The 22,727-nt window shown below is 34.8% G+C and overlaps 2 protein-coding genes across 3 annotated transcripts; both read left to right on the plus strand.

The window, feature by feature from the left end:
- The first annotated feature begins 639 nt into the window (after positions 1–639).
- LOC110610645 (40S ribosomal protein S11) lies at positions 640–2,582 on the plus strand. The gene is made up of 6 exons (XM_021750667.2): positions 640–788; positions 937–977; positions 1,075–1,175; positions 1,892–2,036; positions 2,117–2,206; positions 2,304–2,582. The coding sequence occupies exons 1-6, from the start codon at positions 777–779 to the stop codon at positions 2,392–2,394; spliced, it is 480 nt and encodes a 159-aa protein (XP_021606359.1). The 5' UTR covers positions 640–776; the 3' UTR covers positions 2,395–2,582.
- A 2,680-nt stretch (positions 2,583–5,262) lies between these two features.
- LOC110611196 lies at positions 5,263–18,786 on the plus strand. Of its 2 annotated transcripts, XM_021751360.2 has the most exons (19): positions 5,268–5,589; positions 6,619–7,297; positions 7,391–7,479; positions 7,595–7,693; positions 8,539–9,205; positions 9,310–10,383; positions 10,516–10,636; positions 10,978–12,794; positions 13,658–13,796; positions 13,943–14,063; positions 14,155–14,238; positions 14,610–15,077; positions 15,752–15,847; positions 16,583–16,738; positions 16,823–17,002; positions 17,690–17,803; positions 17,881–18,063; positions 18,149–18,193; positions 18,377–18,786. In XM_021751360.2, the coding sequence occupies exons 1-19, from the start codon at positions 5,497–5,499 to the stop codon at positions 18,509–18,511; spliced, it is 6,360 nt and encodes a 2,119-aa protein (XP_021607052.1). In that variant the 5' UTR covers positions 5,268–5,496; the 3' UTR covers positions 18,512–18,786. The 2 variants fall into 2 exon arrangements, with proteins under 2 accessions (XP_043810553.1, XP_021607052.1); XM_043954618.1 differs by lacking the exons at positions 18,149–18,193; positions 18,377–18,786 and having other exon boundaries at positions 5,263–5,589; positions 17,690–17,795; positions 17,881–18,024.
- The last annotated feature ends 3,941 nt before the right edge of the window (positions 18,787–22,727 follow it).

Below are 22,727 nucleotides of genomic sequence, written 5' to 3' on the forward strand. Positions count from 1 at the left end.
TTAAATATGAAATACATAGAAGATGAATTCAGTAATTCACTAATTTATTTATTATTCACTTACAAATTTAATTTATTGAAAAAAATAGTTTTATATTAAAAAAACATTGTAAAATTACTATTGTCTATAGGAAATAGTAGTTTTTTATTTTTATTTTTTTTAAAAAATATAACATCTACTGATTTATAACATAATTTTTTTATTAGTCACCAACAAATAAATCTTTTTTTTTTTGAAATGGGGGATGGGGGATTCGAACCAGAGATCTATCAGGTTTAACCGGATGCACTTACCATCAGGCTAAGCCTGGGAGTGCAAATAAATCTTATAATCTGTTTAATCACCAAAGACCGACGAATTTTAAAAAGACATCACAAATTTTTGTAAAAAAAAAAAAATCTAATGAAACAAAAATAAAAATGTTAAATTTCTATCTAGCTGAAAATTCCAATTAATAAAATTCTCAAAAAACCTAATAATCAGTTTCTAAAACAATTCAACACCTTAGTCACCACTTAATATTTTTTATAGATACAAAAACATTAAAGCCAAATTAATAATTTACTTATTTTTCAGTGAAAATAGAACGTAAAAGTAATTTTAAAGTTGGGGCAGAAAAGGGTATTTTAGTAATTGAAGTGCTTAGGGCAACTAGAAATTCTAGTATATATGTGATTGCGGTCTCTCCCGCTGGCTTTGGCTGGGACTAGGGTTTGGTCTGCTTAGTTAGCTTTCTTTGCGACTTCAACATCCACGAATCTCCTCTATCGCTAGCCATGGCCGAGCAGGTGCAGATCCTTTTTTTTTTCTCTCTCTGTTCATACTATTTCTTTTCATGTCTATGCCTAAAAAGATCACATTCCGTTGCGGTTTTGGAATTTATGCTCGTTTGGATTTGTATATTGACAATGACGACTTTTTTTAATCTAATTGCAGACCGAGAAGGCATTTCTGAAGCAGCCCAAGGTATTCCTGAGGTGAGATTTCGTCGCTGTTTTTTATTTTTAAATTGATCTAGATTGGTTTGTGATATTCTGAGATGTGGGAATTTGCAATTTCTTATTCGTTTTGCAGCTCGAAGAAGTCAGGAAAAGGAAAGAGACCTGGAAAGGGAGGTAATCGATTTTGGAAGAGCATTGGATTGGGCTTTAAGACACCCAGAGAGGCAATTGAAGGTATGATGATTTCTGTACAGTTAGTCAATGTACTGGATTTGGAGTGCTTTGGTTAATATTTCACATTATGTAATTAGTTTGGTTTGTTATTTGAAATATTTTGCACAGTGCCAAAATGTAGTTTTTCATGTGTTTTTAGTATTTTATTTTGTTGCAATTGAGGGAATTTTTTTTATGTGTATTTTACTTGAACTAGATTTTGTTTAGTTGAATTGAAGTTGTGAACTTTGATCTTGGTCCTATCTTTAGCCTGCAGATTTACATTTCGCCCAATTCATTTCTATTAGCTTACACTTTGAAAATTTTGCTCTCCTTATGCAAGTCTCAGAATTTAGATTAAATACACTTGTTGGTTGGTTCTGACTTATTTTGAAGCTATTTTATCATCCTCTTATAATTTGTTGGTGGTGTTTAGGAATTCACAACATGAGCATTGTGTATTATTGTGTACTCTTTTATGAGAAATGGATCTTACCTGGCAAAAATGTATGAACGTAGAAATTTAATACAATTGTGTTTTTTCTTTAAAAATTTGATAAGCACATTGAAGTTATTATTTGGCATGCATGTCAATTGTATGCCACTGTGTCCAATCTTACTCCGTAGAACTAAATTGGATCTGAAATTTTGAAGTTAAAATATCATAGGATGCTTGATTTAAATTTATAGCTGGATGAGACTTCTTGACAAATAACACTTTTGTGTCGCACTTACAGGGACTTACATTGATAAGAAATGCCCATTCACTGGTACTGTTTCTATCAGAGGCCGCATACTTGCTGGTACTTGCCACAGTGCAAAGATGATGAGGACCATCATTGTTAGACGGAATTACCTTCATTTCATTAAAAAATACCAGAGGCAAGATATCAATTTGATCAATCAAGATTTCTGTCCATTTTTTATGCATGATAATTCTAACTTGTTTGAGTAACCTTTAGATATGAGAAGCGTCACTCCAATATTCCAGCACACATTTCCCCATGCTTCCGTGTGAAAGAGGGTGATCATGTTAGCATTGGCCAATGCAGGTTAAAGTTATACTTGGTGTAATTTAGTTGGTAATGTTTGTTTAATGGTGATGTAACTTTACTTTGTACTTACTGCATTTGTTTCTTCCATTATCAGGCCTTTATCTAAGACAGTGAGGTTCAATGTTTTAAAAGTAATCCCAGCTGGTTCTTCTGGTGGTGGGAAGAAAGCATTCACAGCCATCTGAGTTTCCCAAGTTTTAGAGATGTTTCAATTAGTTCCTGTGAGGGAAGATTAGTTGAGATTTGAGTTAAGACGTTAGACAGTCTTGTTTCAATTTTGTACTTGGGTTTTAAATTTTTGAATGACAATATAAGTTTTCTGGGAATGATGTTAATTGGTGTATTATTCATGCATTATTGTTATTGTTTTTTCGAATTGCGCTGCAAATACCAATCTGTTGATTTTAATTCTGAGTGATATGCTAGCAGTTCATTCATTGCATGATGACACTAAAGCTCTGGTTAGTGATAAATAATGATATGTTTGGAGTACCGTGATTTGATTAGGGTTGATGATGGCAAACTGGCCACCTATTTAAAGGAAATTACAATAATAATTGAGCAACATTTGTCTTATGTAAATGATGATGGTCGTTCAATTTCAAGTTAAATCCAACTTGCAAAGAATTATGACGCAAAAAAGTGTATCGAGGCTCAGCAAACTTGCCCACGAGACAAAGCAATAATGTCCAATGCTTTTTATTTTATTAATGAAATAAATATCGGGCATTCTTTTGCCGGATTGCAGTGACGGTCAGAGAAGGCGCATTCAAGCTTCAAACACTTGCAAGCAAAATAAAAAATAGTCATCTTTTCACTTAAAGAGTCGGCTATCAATCCCAAAATTACCCAACACCTCCAAAGCCGAAGGGTATATTCTCTGCTTCCATGCTTGTTTGAATGGCATAAGCCTACCAAGCCCATCAGACAAGTTTCAGGGGATCATCTGTTTTTCAAATCTAAAACTCCCAAAGCAACCAGAAGCCGATGCGGAATTGGCCCATAAGCGGGAGGTGTAGATAGTAAAAGTGGAAGCAATAAAAACAGTTTTACATTGGATTAAGGGAATATAGAGAGGATGAAATAAAAGGAAATATGATTACTCTCCAATTGCCTCGTTTGAGTATTAACCTATGTTTGCAGAAAAAATTTAGTAAGGCAAATGAATGAGAAATTAAATAAAATTTCAGCTCTGTTTGTTTCGCGAAATGGTTTTTTTTTTTTTTTTGAGATACTGTAAAGAGTCTACAAGACTATGCATTATTAGCTTCCTTCATTTTAGTTTCAGTAATAGCTTAAAATTAGAATAGAAGGCAAGAAATTACTGCTTGCGTTCTAGCAATTGAAACATCCTTAAACATTCATCATGTATATGAATGTAAAAAGGAAGTCCCATTCTATAGTAAAATTTTAAGATATTTTTACTAATAAAATTATAAAATATAGATATATCATATTTTAAAGAATCAAATTTAATAATTTAATAATATATTCTATCAATTACTGTAAATCATCATGTCATTGAGTAAAATAAAAAATATTCACAGTTGAAATAACATATTTAAATATTTTTTCCATCAACAGTTAAAATAATACTAAGTATTGTTATATGTTTTTATTTCAATAATATTAAAATTATTTAAAAATAAATAAATATTCTTTTTACCAACAAAATACATTGTATTAATGCCTAAGAGGGGCAAGAGTTGCAAAAGTTATAAAAGTACAATATTTTAGACTCAAACAACAAAATCAATATTTTTTCCACCCAAAATCTATCAATTTCAAGATTAATTTAAATTAGCTTTTGTTGTTACTAAACTTATGAGCCATAGAAATGAAATTGATTTGTCTAATTGACTTGTTTAGTTGACCATGGAATTAAGTAAACAATTATATGTTCGACGCAATAAAAAAAAATCACCACTATCAATTGTCTAGCACATTAAAAAATCTAACATTAGACATTTGAGTAGCATTGCTATAATATTTAATAACACATGTCTGAATAGATCTAGAAAAAACTTTATTAATAGAGAAGTCTAAACATTTTATACAACCGCAACAAATCTCAATCCGCTAAAACAACTTAAATGGCTGGATACTCATTTATCACTAGCATTAGGAGAAAGAAAAGGACTACAACAATCTCTATCTTCTATAGCCATAGAGAAGTCACTTTGAAATCATCTAATTTCAATGCATTTAGTTTTGCTTTTCATAATTTTTAATAGTCAAAACATGAAAAGATAAACGATAAACACCAATATTCTTAAATTTCAAAATTTAATATTCACGAGAATATCAAATACAAGTAAAATAAATCATAAAAAAAAATTATACACATATTTTGTGATGAAAAGTGGCAGCATAACATAATAGAAAGCAAAATATAATAATTTTATATTCAAAAATTTAAAGAAATAATTCGACTCTATTACAAAGAGATTGAGATTATAAATATTTAAAAGGAAACTATCTCTATAACCTCTCCAAAAAAGTTTAGAGAGAAAATTTTATAAAATTTTAATTCAAGATAGGATGAAATGAATAGAGAAAAAAGCCACAGGTATTCTAAAGATGACGACTGGTGATTAAAATAAAAAGTTACTAATCACTCATCAGTAATCAACATCCCGAACAAGGATCTCCTCCTCAAAGGTTGGGATAAAAGTTACTGTACTTGGCATAGGATTATGCTACCCATTATCCAAACACATCCTTTTGGTGGAACCCACCATTTTCCCACCAACTGCCCCTCTCCTGTCCCCACTTATTACTTCATTACACGTGTTCAATTCTTATTCGTTAAGTTGACCCCGCATCAATTTTTTCGCGCGTGACCTAACCATATGAAGTTTTGAGGCTACAGTTACTTAATTACACTCCTTTTCTTTGTCAGAGAAAGAAAACCAGCTGTATTCACAATCAACGGTCCACATTTCCATTCATCTTTGAACCTTTAGATCAAACGAACCGTATATATCCAATCCACTACACGCGTCAATACGCTAGTGGCTGCTCATCCCTGCCTCGAAATAATACCGTTTCAGATGCTTTCAGCTCTTGCTCTTCTCTTTTTCCATTTCCTTTTTCTTTTCTCCCTGCAACTGCAAATCTCAGTCTCTTTCTTCAGTTCCTTTTTCTCACTCTCTCGAGGGTATTTTGGTCATTCTATAACTGCTGAGAGTAGACCTGTGCGCTGTGCTCTATTATTATAGGCGGTTTCCGGTGGTCTGTAGCGGTTTCTGATGATGGGAGGCTAGGGTTTAGAGAGGTTTTTAGAGATGGATAGCTCGTGGCAGGTCAAATGTGGCTCCACAGTTCCATCGTCTGTGCCCCCCATGGCTTCATCCACCTCGCAAGAAGCTCGAGATAAGGTAAGTTCATAGTAATGCGGGTGTTATTACTGTTTTTTCGATGTTTCTCTTTGAGCTTCCGGTGCTTTCATTGCCTTACTCTTTTAGCTCCTGCTGATAGGAGGTATTATCTGAAATCATACTGTAGAATGGCTGAGTCGCTGTAATCTAACTTTTATCGTAGTTGATATTCTAATAGTTGTTTAGTTCTTGCGATTTTGGTGTGCATGAGAAGTTGAAGTGGTTATAAAGTAAAATGGAATATTGCTGTTTGCTGCATTTATGTAATGGGCAGAAATAGCATTACATTTTGGTGATTACCAGCCATTGATAGTCCTGGAATACGGAATACATGCCTGTTGCATGGAAAGCCTAATGAATGTTAGTAAGGAGATTAAACTAGCATAGTGAAGGATAGTTATGGCAGTGTTTTAAAGTTTTTGTGTTAATGATGTCGCAGACTCGCAGTATGGTTGGGGATTTTTTATGATGAGAAGGAGAATCTTTGGCAGGGCGTTGTAGCAAATTAGCAGAGGGAACAGGGGGTTGGACGGACGGAGGTGTGATCTGGGTGGGGGAGGGGGGGGGGTTGTATTTTGGTGGCTGAGTCGGTGATTCCTAGTGCCAGGGTGTGCATATGTGGAAAGCTACTGGCTATGGCTAAGTTCATAGAATTTAGCTTTCAGGTGCTTTAGTCTCTTATTTATATGTATTGTGGTTCCTCACCACTGCGGTTATGAGGAATGATTGCACTACCGCAATCATCCCCTGAGATAAAATGTGTTTGATTGTTTTATCAATTTCTTAAACTGGAAAGGCATCATTGTTGTCGAGATAAAAAGAGAGAAAAAGGAAAACAATTGTAATGGTGAAAACTGCAGTTATTTTTTTAATTTTTTAATCCCATTTATTGGCTTATGATTTCTTTCTTCTCCCCAAAAATTTTTAAGTTCATTATGCTATTTCTGTTTTTACTGATTGATTCAAGTTGCAGTTCAAGAGTGGTGGTTTTGATTTCCCTCTCCTTTTTTTTCCTTTGGCTAAATATAGATGGAGATTAATTCAGGCCACAATGTTTACTCACACGTTCGTCAAGAATTGAGATCACAAATTCATGGAAGGATGCTAGATCCCTCATTTTCAAACATTTCTAATTTAAGTTCCTGCAGCTCAAGTCATGCTGCCCTGGGCAATTCATTCCTTGCACTCCTATCTGGGCCTGCATCTCTCTTGCAGTTTGATATTCAGGAACCATTAAATTCCTCTAGTAAACTGCCTATTGAATTTGGTAGTGTAATCATCAGTCCTTCTGGAAGTAAGGCTCCACAAGCATCTAGTGCACTACTATCAGAAAATGGAAGCTATCAAAACATGCCAAGTGGAGCTGATCTTTATTCAATTGTTTCATCAAGGGCAGTGGCCAATTCCATTTGTGGTAGCAATTTTGTATTTCAAAACGGTCTTCCAGCTCCAGCTGAAAAGATTAGATCTCAGGGCTCGGACCTGCCCAAACCAGTCGTTCACCACATAGGTCTTGGTAATGAGCAAGTAAAAGATTTTTCTTCTCTGAGAGGGGAATGGGGTAGCATGCCTGTTGCAAATGCTTTAAAACTCCCTACTGCAAACAATCAAATACCACAAAAAGTGCCAGTAGAAGCAGAGTCCTCTTCTTATCAGAAGTCATCTACTTCTGCAAAGGGGTGCCCGCATGTCTTTTGCTTGGATAGAAGTAATTGCTGAGCACATGTTCATCTTTTTATTAGTTGACTGATATCAAGTATACTTGCAATTTCCTGATCTTTGTGTTTGATTAACCTGAAAGGTGGAGATCTACTACTCAGCAATACAGGACTCCTAGGCATTCTTTGTTCGTGCCATTGCTTCCACATGTCTGTCTCTAAATTCTGTGAGGTAACTTCTACCAATAGCTTTTGGTGCTTATATGTTCTGTATTCTTTTCTTATGATGTACACATTGACATTGGGCATATTTCATCTTCTTCTAATAACTGCTTATCTCTTTTCAGCATTCAGGATTATGGAATGTTAACCCTGGTGATGCTGTTCGAATGGACAGTGGAGAGACAATTGCTCAGTGGCGTAGAATCTACTTCCAGAAATTTGGGGTAAGATAACCACATTGCACTTGCTTCTGGTCTCTTGAGTAGAATTCAGTTTTTGCTATCTTGATAAGTACATGCATGTGCATCTGAATACACATGTACGTGTTCATCTAATTGAGATGCTTGTAAATGCTGAAAATTTATATATATGTGTTCATGTGGAGAAGTTGTTACACGTAATTTTATTTTTTTTATTCTTGTAGCCGTGTATTTGCATTGGAGTTTTATCTTGAAATACAGTGGTCAATCAAACTGATGTATCCATTCCAACAAATTCAACATATGATAATCTTCTATGATCAAAGCTAGTTATTGTCGTAAATATGATGCTTTCTAATATTTTTTGGTGCTTGAGTGCCAAAACCTTGAGCACGACCCAGAAGCCTGGGTGCATCTTTATAACGGTTTGATACTTTAGAAGATAAAATAGCATTTATAAACTACTGACAATTATATGATTTTGCAAAGGAAGGAAACTGTGTTACCACTATATGTTGATATCCTAAGAGTTTGAGGGACTTGTTTGTCACTCAAGGCAGATTGACCGCACAAGGATTGTTTGGCTATTGCATGACCTACTCATGCTGCAGTTTGGCATAATTAATTGTGTAATCTATCCATGTTCAACTTCCTTGCTTAATATTCCTTTCAATCTTTAATTCATGCATCCATGTATTGACTATTTACGTGGGCATGCAAATAGCTTTACTTCTGATTATATTGATGCCATCAAACCATAATTTTTACTCTAAGAAGTAGCTTGTCATAGATTGGATGATGATTTTTCTTATTGGCATGTGCTTGAAGCAACGAGAACACTGGATGGTGATGTTTTTATGATGCTTTAGATTAGGGTTCCAGAAGATGAGAGTGGGTGGGACTGGCCTGAAGGATTATCATTGACTGCTAGTTTAGTGAAATCTGGTGTGTCGAAGACCAACATGCTCAAGAATTCTGCCTCTAATAATCTGTGGTCTGGGCAGCCTTTAGGCGATGTATTTCCGAAGAACTTTCTTGCAGGCCAGAATTTAGTTATTGATTCCTTGTGTGACAAACAGCAGAGAAATAGTCAGGATGGTAACAAATTTTATCTCAGAGGTTTAGTTGCCAATTTGCAGAACAGTACTTGTGGAGTGGGAGATAACCATGTCAATGATTACTCTATCTCTAGGTGCTCAACAGCGCCAAAGTTTGCTGGTGGCGAACCAGAAAATATGTGCCAGTCCATGTATATTGATTCAATTGTGAAGACTGGAAGTTTGGCAACTACCCACCCTTCCCTGCAAAATTGTAGAAACCTTGTTAAAGACTCTGATGTTAGCTGTAGTAAAGATGCACGAGTTGGTGCTATCACGGAAAAAGATGCTTCTTCAAGCGTAGAGTTGAAGCTTGGACAACCATATCAGCAGAATCAATCTCCAGGAAATTCAGTTCTACCAGTAATAGGACAATCGTTCTACAACGCACTTGTCAATTCACAGAAGCCATTTCCTCAAGAGCAGATGAGTCATAATGGTGTGTTCTAAACGTACAAATGTGTATTAGTCTATTATTACCTCATGCATATTTTCATTTTTTGGGCTGAACTATAATAAACTATTATTCCTTGAATGATACAGTAACCAGTTTCAGGGGAGAGAAGGAATCCAGAATATTTCTTAACCGTTCTGCTGGCTTGTCTAATTCTACCACAAGGGAACAAGATCACTTGAATTATGGGAACTGTGCAATCAATAATGCCATGGATGGTGCTAAACTTGAAACACTTAAGGCCACCATGGCCAAGACTTCTGTAGTTTCACTGTTTAAAAACTATACTATGCCTGAGGGGAGCTCAAACCCTAATGCTACGAATAATTTATTCAATATGAGTGAGCATGTCATACCTGAGAAACAACATTGTGAAACTCGTACTTTCAAGAGTGACCCTGTCAACGTTACCTGGAAAAGTGACAATGGTCTAGATAAGCAATGTATGCTCCCTGATTTGGGTTTTCTCAAACCTGAAGACAAGGGTAAAGGGGTGGGATGTCTTGCTGGTAACTCTTACATAGAAACAGCTCCAGGGTCTAAAATGCATAAGTGGATGGCATATCCAAGCTCCTTTACTGGAGCTGTGAGTGGAAATGGGTTCTCTACAGTTATGCATGACAAAAACCGTTACTCACATCACTTGTCTAATGTTCCAACAGATGTATCTGCTGGAAAATTTTCCAACTGTCTAGAGAAGGTTCCTTGTTTTGGAAGCAGTCATATAGATCAATTGTTCCATAAATCCAGGAGGTTATCCACAGGTTCTGGCCAAATTTTGTCATCACAGGCTGTTCCTGTAGGCTCTCACTCTTCTCTTCCAACCTCCATTCCTGGGCTAACTCCAGCCACATTTAACCAACAAAGCATTGGTGTAAGCCCTCATTTGCTTGATGATAATCTAAGATTGCTTGCAGTGGGGCAGATATTGGAGTTATCCAAACAACAACTTGCATTGTCTTCCCTTGGAAAGAATCTAGAGCAAGGGAAATGTAATAATTCTTCCATCAATTCTTTTGTTAAACCATCAACATCTGAAGAACAAAGGCTTGTGCCTAAGCTTAATGGGAAACAGGACGTTTCTAAAGTTGCCATGAAATTAGACCAACCTGGGCCCACTACTACAATGACAAATGAAGTTGATAAATTTGCATCTGTGACAGGCAAGTTCACTGGACTATGTAACCCTTCAATAAGATGTCTGTTATCACCTGCTTATAATTCAATCCTGATTCAATTGAAATTTTCTTTGATGTCAATGGTGGACTATTAATTATAATTTTGTCTTATTCCAGGTTGGAATAGGTGGGGCAATTTCTCAATGTTGACACAAGGAATGCCATTACAGTGTAAAGAAATTGGCATGCAGTGTCAGCTTTCTTGCAGTCCTCTTCAAAATGAACATCCCTCATTGAGGTTAGTTTAGAGAAGAGAATGGCACATGGACTCCTGTAATTTTGTTTTTTAATATTGTAACTTCATTTTTTTCTATCTTTATAATCTTCAACTTACTCAACAATATGGTTTGCCAAAAAACCTCGATTCTAACATCTCTAAAACCTCAATTCCATTGATTTAGCCAGAAATTGTTAAGATATTGTTTTGAATAAAAGCTACATTGCAAAGGAGTGATTTGAATAAGAGCTACATTTCCACAACTCTTATTGGCTTTGATATTGGAAAATAACTAGTCTGTTTTTTTCTCTTTTTTTCAATGTTGGGGTTCCTAATACATTTTGTTTGCTCCAATGTTACAGGGGCAATAGAAATCAAAACGACATTACTCTTTCAAATGAGCATGATAACTGCTGTCAGAGAACACATCATTTTCATTATAACTGCAGCTGTGCAGCCCATACTTGTCCAGGAGGAAAATGCAATTTCAGTGGGAATCCTTCTAATTCATTGGGAGGACAAACAGGAAGCTTCAGTGGCAAAACTCCTATCTTAATTGCTTCACAGTTTGCCAAAGATCACATCATTCCAAAAGAAAATTCAATTTCCATTGGCCAATGTGGGACATTAAAGGGACAGTTGTCTAAGAACATTAGTTATAATGCATCTCAGTGGAAAGATGTGCCAAGCAAGGTGAGGGTTTGTGAAGTGGCGTCTATAAAAGGACCAGCTGACGCATTGGATAGAAGAGGACTTGAAGATAGTGCTGCAAAATTTTCTAATGAAGCCATTAACAGAGCAGAATGTTTTAATGATCGAGATATGTCTAATATATCTTCTGGTTGCTCTACCCCTGCTGTTACTCAGGCATCGGTTGGGGTTACCAATGTCGATTCTTCAACTGTTGTTGGAAATACTGGATATGTAGACAATCTTGTAGTTGATGAAGGATCAGGCATTGATAAATGCGGGTCGTCTGATGATGCCTTTGAAAGTGAAAGAAGTGCTTACTATGGTTATACTTGCAAGTCAACCATGAAAAAAAAGGAATCTTGTAAGGTTTCTGGCAATAAATCCTCCCGCACTCTTCTTGATGAGGTTAAGCTCATGGATTCCCTGACATGGAGGAGAAGCCGAAATAAAAAGCACAGTTGCTTTACTGTTTGTGGGAAAACCGATCAGTCACAGGAGTCTGAGAGGGGCTTGAAAACTGGAAAGAGAAAGAGAGAAATGAAATTGAAGATGCTGGATGTATCATTACGCACTTCACCTCCTGTAGTGCATGATAACTATCCCGAGTGTGATGCTGATTGGCCTTGTTCATCCAATAATGTGCTGATGGTTTCATCTGGGCCAGAATCATCTCAGACTTCTGGTGCTCACTATGGTAAAATTAATGCCAAACATGGGAACTCTGCATTATCTATCACCAAATCATTGTCTCATAAAAGAAATCTTCAGGAAATTTATAATTCAAGAGATGGGGAAAATAATCACGATAGGGAAATGAATCGTAGTGACAACTCTTGTAAAATCCCTGAGATCTCAGACAGAAAAAAGTTGAGAAGCACACAGACTGCTGACATATGCATGGAACTTAAGATGCAAGAATTAACTCCTGCTGTAGGTGAAAAAATATTGATGTATGATTCAGTGAATTATCTGAAGGCATCTTCAAGTCGACAGGTGAAGAGTTGTTATAGGAAGGCTAAGCCTGTTGTATGTGGGAACTATGGTGAAATAACCAACTGTAACATGTCTGGGGATGTGACGAGATCATTTAAAATTGTTTCTCTTGATAGGATTCTAAAAACTGCTAGAAGATGTTCACTCAAAGATTCTAAACCTGGACTAACTTCCTCAAGGGAATGGAAGAGAGAAGATGTTAGTTGGGGCAATGCAGGCTTTGATAGATGCTCCTACTTGAAGGAAGGGAAAGAAAATGGGAGCAATGTTAATTTGGAATCTCAGGATATGAATACTAACACTTCTTTGGAAGAAAGGGATGTTGCTTTTTCCAGTGAGGATGAGCAATCTGCTGATGAGTTTTCAGTGCTGGAGAAGAGAGAAGAAACAAGTGGAAAAGTTCAGATTATGCTGGGCACTAATGCTTATTGTCAGTCTAAAACAAAGTATAAGGAAACTCGCAAGCGCAGCATTTATGAGTTGACATTAAAAGGTAATGGATGACTATTTGTCTTTCTCTATCTTTTAAAATTTCTTTCAAGCAATCCATATTTCTTCTAAATCAATTGAAGGAATATCATAAGCAGCTGAGTTGTAGGCTTGTAGCTTAAGTGATTGATGGGGCTCTTTGGCCTTAATGCCAATAATATTGGTTAATGCCAATTGAAGATAAAATGATATGGTAATGGACTCATACAGATATGGAGTATAGCTAAACAATCTCTTGGAATTAGAACATTGCTGAGAGGCCTGATGCACACTTGTTTTGACACTTGCAAGTAACAATTTCAAGTGTGCATGAAGCTATGAATAATCAACTGCTTGTTTTCCCTGCATGTCGTGTAATACTAATGCAAAGAACAAGTTGGTGAGATAATCTATGTGCATTGTGTGAGTTGGGAGGGGTGTTTGCCTGAGCATATTTCAACTTATTTTTTGTTTGACCTGCTAATAATATTGTATTCTACTGAGGCTGCAAATGGAATTGTTTTGAAATTAGCAATTTTATAATAGCCATGTTATAGAAGGTGGCACTGGTACAATTGTGAAGAATGGTATCAATTATTAATAAATATTAGAAGGTTTGGAAACCACGGGACTAAAACATGAACCAAACTTGCAGTATTCCATTCTTTCCTTCTGTTTTGCAAGTGGACTAAATCTGAATAAGCGAGAGCTGAAGTATCTATTGAAATTGCATTTGATTATCTCCTCATTTTAGTTGTCATGCAGTAATTTTTAATTGGTATGAAAATTTATTTTATTTACTTTTTGTTCTATCTTTATTTAAAAAATTCCACAACTTCTCATTGGCTTTGTCTTGAATGTGATATGTTCTTTTTTATTCCTTTTCAGGAAAGAATCCCAGTCCTAAAATGGTGTCCCAAAGGCAGGTTTTCAAATGTAAGCCAAACCCAAAAATCAAATTGCAACAAACTGGAAAGGATACTAGTAAAAATCACATTGGTAGATCACGGAAAGTTGCTGCCAAAAGGTAAGCAAGGAAATTGATAATGATATATTGGTTTCTCCATTATTTCTTTTATGCTTTTCAGCATCATAATTTGTTAAATTTATAGCTTTCTTCTCTTATGAAATTGACTCTTTAATTGTGAATCTTTGATGTTGATTGGTTATCAGATATGTTAGAGAGCAGAAGCACCTGTCTATTACAGATGTAGATTCTTTCTGCTGTGTTTGTGGAAGCTCGAAAATAGATGATGTTAATTGCTTATTGGAGTGTGGCCGATGTTATATAAGAGTATGTAGCTGTTATATATTTTTCAATTCCAGTTTTTTCCTTATGGTTTCTGTTAATGATTCTTTGCACTTATAAGTGTCATGATAAGCAGGTGCATCAGGCTTGCTATGGTGTTTCCAGAGTGCCTAAAGGCCACTGGTATTGCAGACCTTGTAGGACAAGTTCCGAAAATATTGTAAGAATGTTAAATTTATGATAATTGTTTTTCCAGCTCCCAATGAACTTGATCATTTTTCTTTCATGTGCTCTCTTTTATGTATAAAATTTGCTAGATATTAGGACCATGTTAAAACTCACTACGAAGTAGACTTCGATGGCCCAAACAACTGGCTGCTCTATTCCAGCAAAATTTTGGAATTGTTTAAGTGCCCCTGATTAAAGAAAATATGAGTTACTTTGCTATGAACAATAACCTCAAAACTTACTCATCTAGTTCCAATTTGGAGTTCCCTTCATTTTTTACATCATAAATGTTTAATGGCTTTCTTATTGCATGTTATCTTGTGAATTGTGATTCTTATGCCTTTGTTGGTCTAACTCATCCAGGTTTGTGTTCTTTGTGGTTATGGTGGCGGGGCTATGACTCGAGCGCTCCGGAGCTGTACAATTGTGAAAAGCCTTTTAAAAATTTGGAATCTTGACACAGGATGCAGGCACAAAAATGCCATTTCTTCTGCTGAAACTATGCAGGATAAATCAAATTTGTTTTATTCCTCAGAATATGCAACTGAAAATAGTTCATATCCTGTTTTAAGACCTTTGAAAATTGAGCCATCAACTTCAACCATATGCAATATGGATGTGCACAAACAATTGGATATTTTGCAAAATTCCTTGTGCTGTATTAGCCATCTAAAAGTGCACAACAGTATTACAGCTGGAGTACTTAATTCTACTGTTAAGCAGTGGGTTCACGTTGTTTGTGGCCTCTGGACTCCTGGGACACGATGCCCAAATGTGGATACCATGAGTGCTTTTGATGTGTCTGGTGCTTCATGTCCTAGAGCAAATGTGGTGAGCGTTGAAATAAATAATAGTTGAACTAATGAAATTTAATTTCGGCTGAATATGTATAGCCTGGACTCATGGCATTATGAACTCATGATTACTTGAATTGGTTACGCAAATGATTAGTGCACTTCTTTTTGTTTCACCACTGAATTATCATTTAAATGAATTGTAATGGAACTTGTTGAAAAAAAAATGGTAGTTATTGCTCTTTGACCGAGCCAAAGGCCAATGCGTAGCATGATTAGTTTCTTATGAATGAATGGTGAATTGTGCCTTTTTGCATTGTCTGAACCTTACTGCATATTGTAAAATATTTATCACTAATGTTGATTATTCACTGCATCCAGTTGTTAAGATGTCTTATATGACTGATCTTTGTGTGTCCTATCTGAAGTGTGAATTTCAGTATAAATTGAGGAATGAGCATGCTACAATAGCTTATCATGCAAAAGATGCATCCATGTTCCCTGGTATTATAGGCCATTTTGCAGTTCCTATGCCTTCTTTTTTATCATGATTGAAAAAATCAAATTGATTATAGGCATTTTACTGTATTAGGTATTGAATATGAAAATTATGCTCCCATATAGTTTGCTTCTTCTTTCCCAAAATTTCTCACATTTTTTAATTTAATTACCATGAATTTCAAGTTAACAATTTGATATTATCTTTCCTAGGCTTGCTCTATGTGCAATCGACCGGGAGGCTCATGTATACAGTGCAGGGATATGAATTGCTCTGTTCAGTTTCATCCTTGGTGTGCTCACCAGAAGGTCGATTTTCTTTTGAATATTAGCGTCCCTATATGATTTTGTATTCTGCCTTGATTTGTTCAAACTTGAACGCCTAGGAAGATTTTGCATTTTTTATTGTTTATAATTTTGTTTATTTGTACTAGGAACTGGATAGAGATGGGAAAATGTTTTTCAATGACTCGGCTCGCTTTATATTTTTGATAAAAAAAACTGTTGATCTCTTGTATATTTTGAGTCTGTCAGGGACAAGTTTTCTGTATGCATTTATAAATTGGCATCCATATATGATTTTAAAACATTGTCCCATTTCTAGTCGCTGTGATTTGTGTTTCATATTTCAATAGTTAAAAACCTAAAAATTGCAACGGCATGACAGTTGATGGCATGGCAGCTTTTTAGAATGATCATTGAATTTCAGTTTTTCCATGTCCAATTTACATTATGGGATTTCTTTTCGCTTGTGATTTATTCCTCTATACTCTTGTCATGGTCACAATGTAGTATTAATCAATGACTTTTAACCTACCGATTTTCCTGAATAGTTTGCAATTAATTGGAATTTAAAATTCATAGAAGTTAAAAAGGCTTTTCATATTTGAGGCAATCATGTATCCTTTTCTTGCCAACGAACTGATTCTCTTTCGCAATCTGAAATCAGCAGTCAAAAGTTGTTACGAAATAGTTAAATTCTATTCTCCATTGTCCATGGTACGCATATACTTGACTTGACTTTCTTTAGCATATTGGTTGCAGGGTCTGCTCCAAAGTGAGGCTGAAGGTATTGATAATGAAAATGTTGGTTTCTATGGAACGTGTGTGCTTCACGCAACAGGCCCAGCAAATGATGATGCTGCCAACATTGAAGCAGGTTATACTGGAGAGAAGGAAGGAAGCTGTGCCCGGACTGAGGTAATCCTTTCATTGAGTATTGGCAGTGGATGTTGAGCTGGAAGATCTGATTGTTTTTTTTTCTTTTCTTAAATTTTGTTTTAGGGCTATATGGGTCGTAAACGGGATGGCTTCTGGCATAGTGTTAATAATCAATCAAATAGAAGGGGTGGATGCCTTGTTCCTCAGGAGCAGTTAAATGCTTGGGTTTATATTAATGGACAGAAATCTTGTGCACAGGGACTTTTAAAGCTGCCAATATCAGAAAAGGAGTATGACTGTCGAGTATGTTCACTCTGCTCATGTGAATTGTGTTATCTGGCTTCAGTAAATTTGCCAAAAGATTGAGTTTGCATTCATTTGGAAATTGAATCTCATTCTGTTGATAGAGATTGCGCTTCTTTCAAAGAAAGTAGCAAAAACAGAAATAGAAAGTAGAAAATTCACTGGAGCAGTTGCTTTATATACTGAAGGTGGTCAATGTTTGTGTACTTGTGCATCTGGCATCCGATTTAGGGACTGCCAAAGGGACTATGAAGTACAGCATAACCTCCCTTGGTTTCTTCCATTTTCTGTTTTTCATAAAGCCTAAACATATTGTGCTCTTGCATACTTTGTTTATCTAGCATCAGATTTAAGGGATTGCCATTTGCCAAAGGGAACTATGAAGTACTGCATAAGCTCTCTTGTTTTCTTTAATTTCTTTTTTCCAAAAAGTCTAAATGTATCATCCTATTGGATGCAAACTTTGATAAATGCATTCTATTTCTTGTTAATATGTTTTGTCGCCTCAGTTTTCTGTTCTTGGTTTACCCAGTTAATTGCTTCAGACAAATAATCTTTTTTATATATTCCATTTCTTTTTCTTAGCTACTTATTGAAAATGGCATCATTTTGATTTGTCCAACAAAATCACGTTATTGCAGAATGACATGTGTGGCTTAAAATTTTCTTGTTTCATCTTTCTTGCAGAAAGAATATGCCCGCTACAAACAAGCAAAGGGTTGGAAACATTTGGTTGTTTACAAATCTGGCATACATGCCCTTGGTCTTTACACATCTCGGTTCATTTCACGTGGTGAAATGGTTTGACCTTTGCCACTCAAGTCTTGGGAGCAGACTGTCTTTGATTTGATAAAGTAATGTACTCTTGTGCTTTTCAGGTGGTTGAGTATGTTGGTGAGATTGTTGGGCTACGACTGGCTGATAAAAGGGAGAATGAGTACCAGTCTGGAAAAAGGCTCCAGTATAAGAGTGCCTGTTATTTCTTCAGGATAGACAAAGAACATATTATTGACGCAACAAGGAAAGGAGGAATTGCTCGTTTTGTCAATCACTCATGCCTGGTAATTATTCGAGTGATCATGAGTGTTTTTTGTACTATTGTGCAGTACAAGTTAATTATCTTACCTTGTCTATTTGCTTGACCAGCCAAACTGCGTTGCCAAAATTATTTCTGTGCAGAGTGAAAAGAAGGTAACTTCAAAGTTCTGTCTTGATACATATGCATAAGTTCCCTGTGTTGGATGCCACAGTTGAAGTGATTTCTTTAGTACAGAATGAGCTTTACTGCTTGCATTTGATCGAGCCTCTGTGTTTTATTATGTTTTGTTTTGCTTCTGGGATATTATTAGAGATTGAGAAACTTGGCATTTACAGGTTGTTTTTTTCGCTGAGAGGGACATATATCCTGGGGAAGAAATAACATATGACTATCATTTTAACCATGAAGATGAAGGTAAGAAGATCCCTTGTTTTTGCAATTCAAAGAATTGCAGGCGATATTTGAATTGATAATCATTTCCACTTATTGTACATATATCATTTTTGTAGCGTCAACAATCCATCCGTTAATATTTGACCTCTGTGAATATTAAGTATGATCAGGACCTTGCTTTGAATTTTTTCTTGTGTACATACAAGCTAAGCAAACTACGACATCTGAGTCAACCAATGTACAATTGTCCCACCCAGACTCTTCTTTTGGATGTTAGGTCGCTTGTGTGCAGTCATAACTTATAAGAATGCTTAATCACTTAATTTCCTGCTCTTCTAGTTTTCAATGTTCATATTGAAAATCTCTGCATACATAAAATTAGAATGACAGCCATAGAATTCAGTGTTTTGAACAAGGGGATATAAAGCTGCAGATTTGGGGTGAGGGATATGAACAAGAGTACATTGGGAAAGTCTGAAAATGAGTGAATGAAAGAGGAATTAATAGTACTGTCAACATTTGCCTCAAAGGAATCCTATCATTATCTCAATGGTGTGAGATTGGAATTCCAACTCCAGAAAGCAAATACAAGGCCATGACTTCCAAATTGTGAGTTGATTTTTTTTTTTTCTTTCCTACCCTTCACATGCACTTCTTCTCAAGTCCAAAATACGTGGAGTTTGAGTGGCGGAGGGGAGTGACCACCAATCCATTGTCGGGGCCAGATCGTGATACGATTGAAGTGGCTTGTGTTCTCTCTTCCTTATGCCGTATAGAGTTATTTCTTTTTGCCATATTGCACTATTCCATGAATTGCTCATTCCCGACTTAACATATAGGTCTTCGTAATCGTCACTCTGTAACTATTACATGGGTGTGACTGGGCTTTGTATACACAGCAAATCTGGAAAATTATTTGACATAATTGCTCACTTGAGAACGCTGGTGTAGAATAGGAAGGCTTTAATCACTTGTCCAAAATCACTAAAATAGCTAAAACGTACAAACCATTGCTTGAAAAATAAATCTTGTGTGATGTATGTGCTACAGACTATTTCCTATAGAAAAGTCTATTTATACGATTAGAAGGTACATTATTCTTGTATTATTCTTTTATCCAGGATGGCCTACCTAGTGGATGGCATATTTGTCATTAAATGGGTCTTGTGTAATCCAAACTGATAATTCACACATGCAGATTGTAAAAATGTGATTTCTTCATTTCTACCGCACTAATTTTTTTCTATGATCCCCAATAGGAATATTGGCTTCATTCACCATTTTCATCAATGAAGACATCACAGTTTTTACAATGTGAATGTTAATGGATTCGACATTCCGTTTTCATTTGTCTCTTAAACTTGAAAAGTCACACCAAATGAAATCATTAACAAATCCGTGCGGTTATACTGTTATATAGGGAAGCATCTTACTTTTAACAAGCTAAATGTGCAATGGATGAAAAATGTCAGGCACGCCTATGGAGGGAGGCGCCGACCCTCTGAGAAATCTGGGGGCAGGAAGGATCATGCCTAAACCATGGGCAGGCAAGGCTCTCCTCTTATCCTAAGGCGAAAAAATAAACTCTACACTTACAAGTTCTATTACATTGTGATTGTTCTTTTCCACCATTAAAATGAAATTTAACTATCGTAGTAGAACTGAGAGTGCTACAAGGAATGTCATGGCAATGGTATTAGGGGATGGAACTCAAATTTGTCAGAACTCCAGTCTCCAATTTTCTCAATGCTTAGTTTACCCGGAAAGTGGAACAGGAAAAGCCCAAATTATCACTCCACCTGGAAAATGGCATATAAATCCAAGGTCAGAAGCAATTTGTTTCTCTTTTCCTCGGAAATTTGACTGTTACAGCAGTATCTCTGTGCTACAAATACTTTCACGAGTCACATCCAAAAGAGTGTTAAATTTTGAACTTCTCGCCGACATCTGTATCCAAGGGGGCTGATGAACAAAAAAATCATGGCAAACTACTGAGGAAGATGGTATTAAAAATTTGAAAAAATTACTTTAAGGTTCTTGGATTTTAAAAAAATTGACTGAATAGTCTTTATAATTTTTAAAAATAATTAAAATATTTCTCGATACTTAAAGAATATATCGATTTAGTCTTTTGTTAAAAAAACTAACAGATTCTGTTTGTTCACATAGAGAAAAAAAATTTTTTAACCTTATTTAAAATTAAAGTAAGACTTATGTAAAATCCCCTAATAAGGAAACCTTCTCCATCTTGAAAATATTTAGAATTATAATAAACTCTCACCTTACAGTGACGAAAATCTTAACAGAATGATTAAATAATTATATTTTTAAGTAATAAAAAATATTTTAATTATTTTTAAAAATTATAAGAATCATTTAATAAATTTTCATACAACACAGAGACTTAAAGTAATTTTCTCTGAAAATTTTGAATTCAGCGAAAGCATGGCATTGTAAAGTGAAAAATAAATTCACTTGTTAATTTATCATATTTTTAATATTGAATTTTTTTTTTAAAGCACTTTCTTTTCAGACCATAGAGTTATTTTGCAATGAAAAGGATAATATAAATTATTGAAATATTCCATTATGTGACAAGACAAGACATTATTTTATATTAGAATCTCCTATTTAATGAAGTTGTCACTTTACCCTTGTCAATATGTAATTGAAAGCTTTAGAAAAAGCCCCAATTATGATGTGAATAGAAAAGAACTTCACAATTGAAGCGTATTGGAAGAGTAGAGAAGCATAAATATAATAGAGGAAAAGGTAATATTAGATTGCACTTTTCCACTTTACCTTAATTTGGTGGCCAAAACGGTGGCCCCCTAATTAGGTTGGAGTTGCAATCCAACAATTAACCCTTCTCCCACCACACTTTTATCGCGCAAATAAATCTATATATTTAAATTATAAATTTATATAAAATTTTTTTTACTTTATATATAAATATTCATAGTACATAAAAACTTATTAATTAATATAATAATAATCAAGTTTTTTTCCCACATAAAACTAATAATACATTTTGCTGAAATGCTCAAGGGATTTGGTAGGGCTCGATTCTTATCCTTCAATCCTCAAACCCTCCACAAGTTGCTTAGAATAAAATAAAGGTCAATGATCAATCATTTTCAATTATTATCTACCTTAACGTACTAAAAAATATATATATACCTGCTATATACATACGTGACATTAAAGAAATAAACTCAAATATTTTTATGCTTAATTTGCATTAGTTTTGGACAACTTATAATATAATCATATATTCTAATTATTATATACCTTATCTCTAAATTGATATTATAGGCTCTGAATTTTTCTATCCATAAATTATTTAATTTAAGTAATCGATTGATTCTCCTATTTTTTTAATTCTTCAGTTTGATATATCCATACTGAATATGGAGCTTACGTGCTACTTTTTCGATCCACTATGCTCAAGTTGAATAAGGTGCGTGCTATTTTTTCGGTCCACTATGCTCAAGTTGAATAAGGTGCGTGTTTATCATTCGCTTGAAAGTTTTTTATTTCTCCCTTATGTTTGGTTCAACTAAACTTTGATACAATTAAAAAAAACTCTAATCCAAATAACTCAGACATCATCGTATTCTAATTGAATTTTATTTTTTTTATTTAGAAAAAGAATTATTACTAATAAGTGTTAGAGTAACGGTGAATAAACATCTAATTCTCTTTTTTATATTGTTATATAGTAAACAATCTAATATAATCATATATTTTAATTATGATAAAGCTTTAATTAATTAAAAAGATTATTGTTATTATTATTACACATGACCCTTCTTTGATATGCTATTTAATGGCCATATCATTTGATAGAGACAAGCTAGGCATTAGTTGGCAATTAAGCTATGAGTTTCCTTGTTATTATTAGAGCTAAAACATTTTTAAAGAGTAAAACTGTCGCTATTGATTTCCTTGTAATAAATAATGTTGTAAGAAAATGTCAATAGTTGATATGTTTGATGTATTCCAAGTATTTAAATTTTTATGTCAACTTTTAAAGTAGATCATAGTTTTGAATCTGTGTGCATTTAATTTACCTGCTCTGAAAAATCACACATCTCTAGAGATACGCAATTTCTAAAAATTCAAGTTACTTTTCATTCAAATATGCATATTTCCATCAAAAGTTTGCAGAATCTCTTGTTTCATGTGTTATTTGAGTTCATCATTTTAAAGTACTGAGCACTAACCTCTGTATACCACTCTATTAAAAAAATTGACCTGAGTTTTTATACACTCAGCCAATCAATCAATTTA

The sequence above is a fragment of the Manihot esculenta genome, chromosome 3 (genome assembly GCF_001659605.2).
Source record: "Manihot esculenta cultivar AM560-2 chromosome 3, M.esculenta_v8, whole genome shotgun sequence".
Lineage (NCBI taxonomy): Eukaryota > Viridiplantae > Streptophyta > Magnoliopsida > Malpighiales > Euphorbiaceae > Manihot > Manihot esculenta.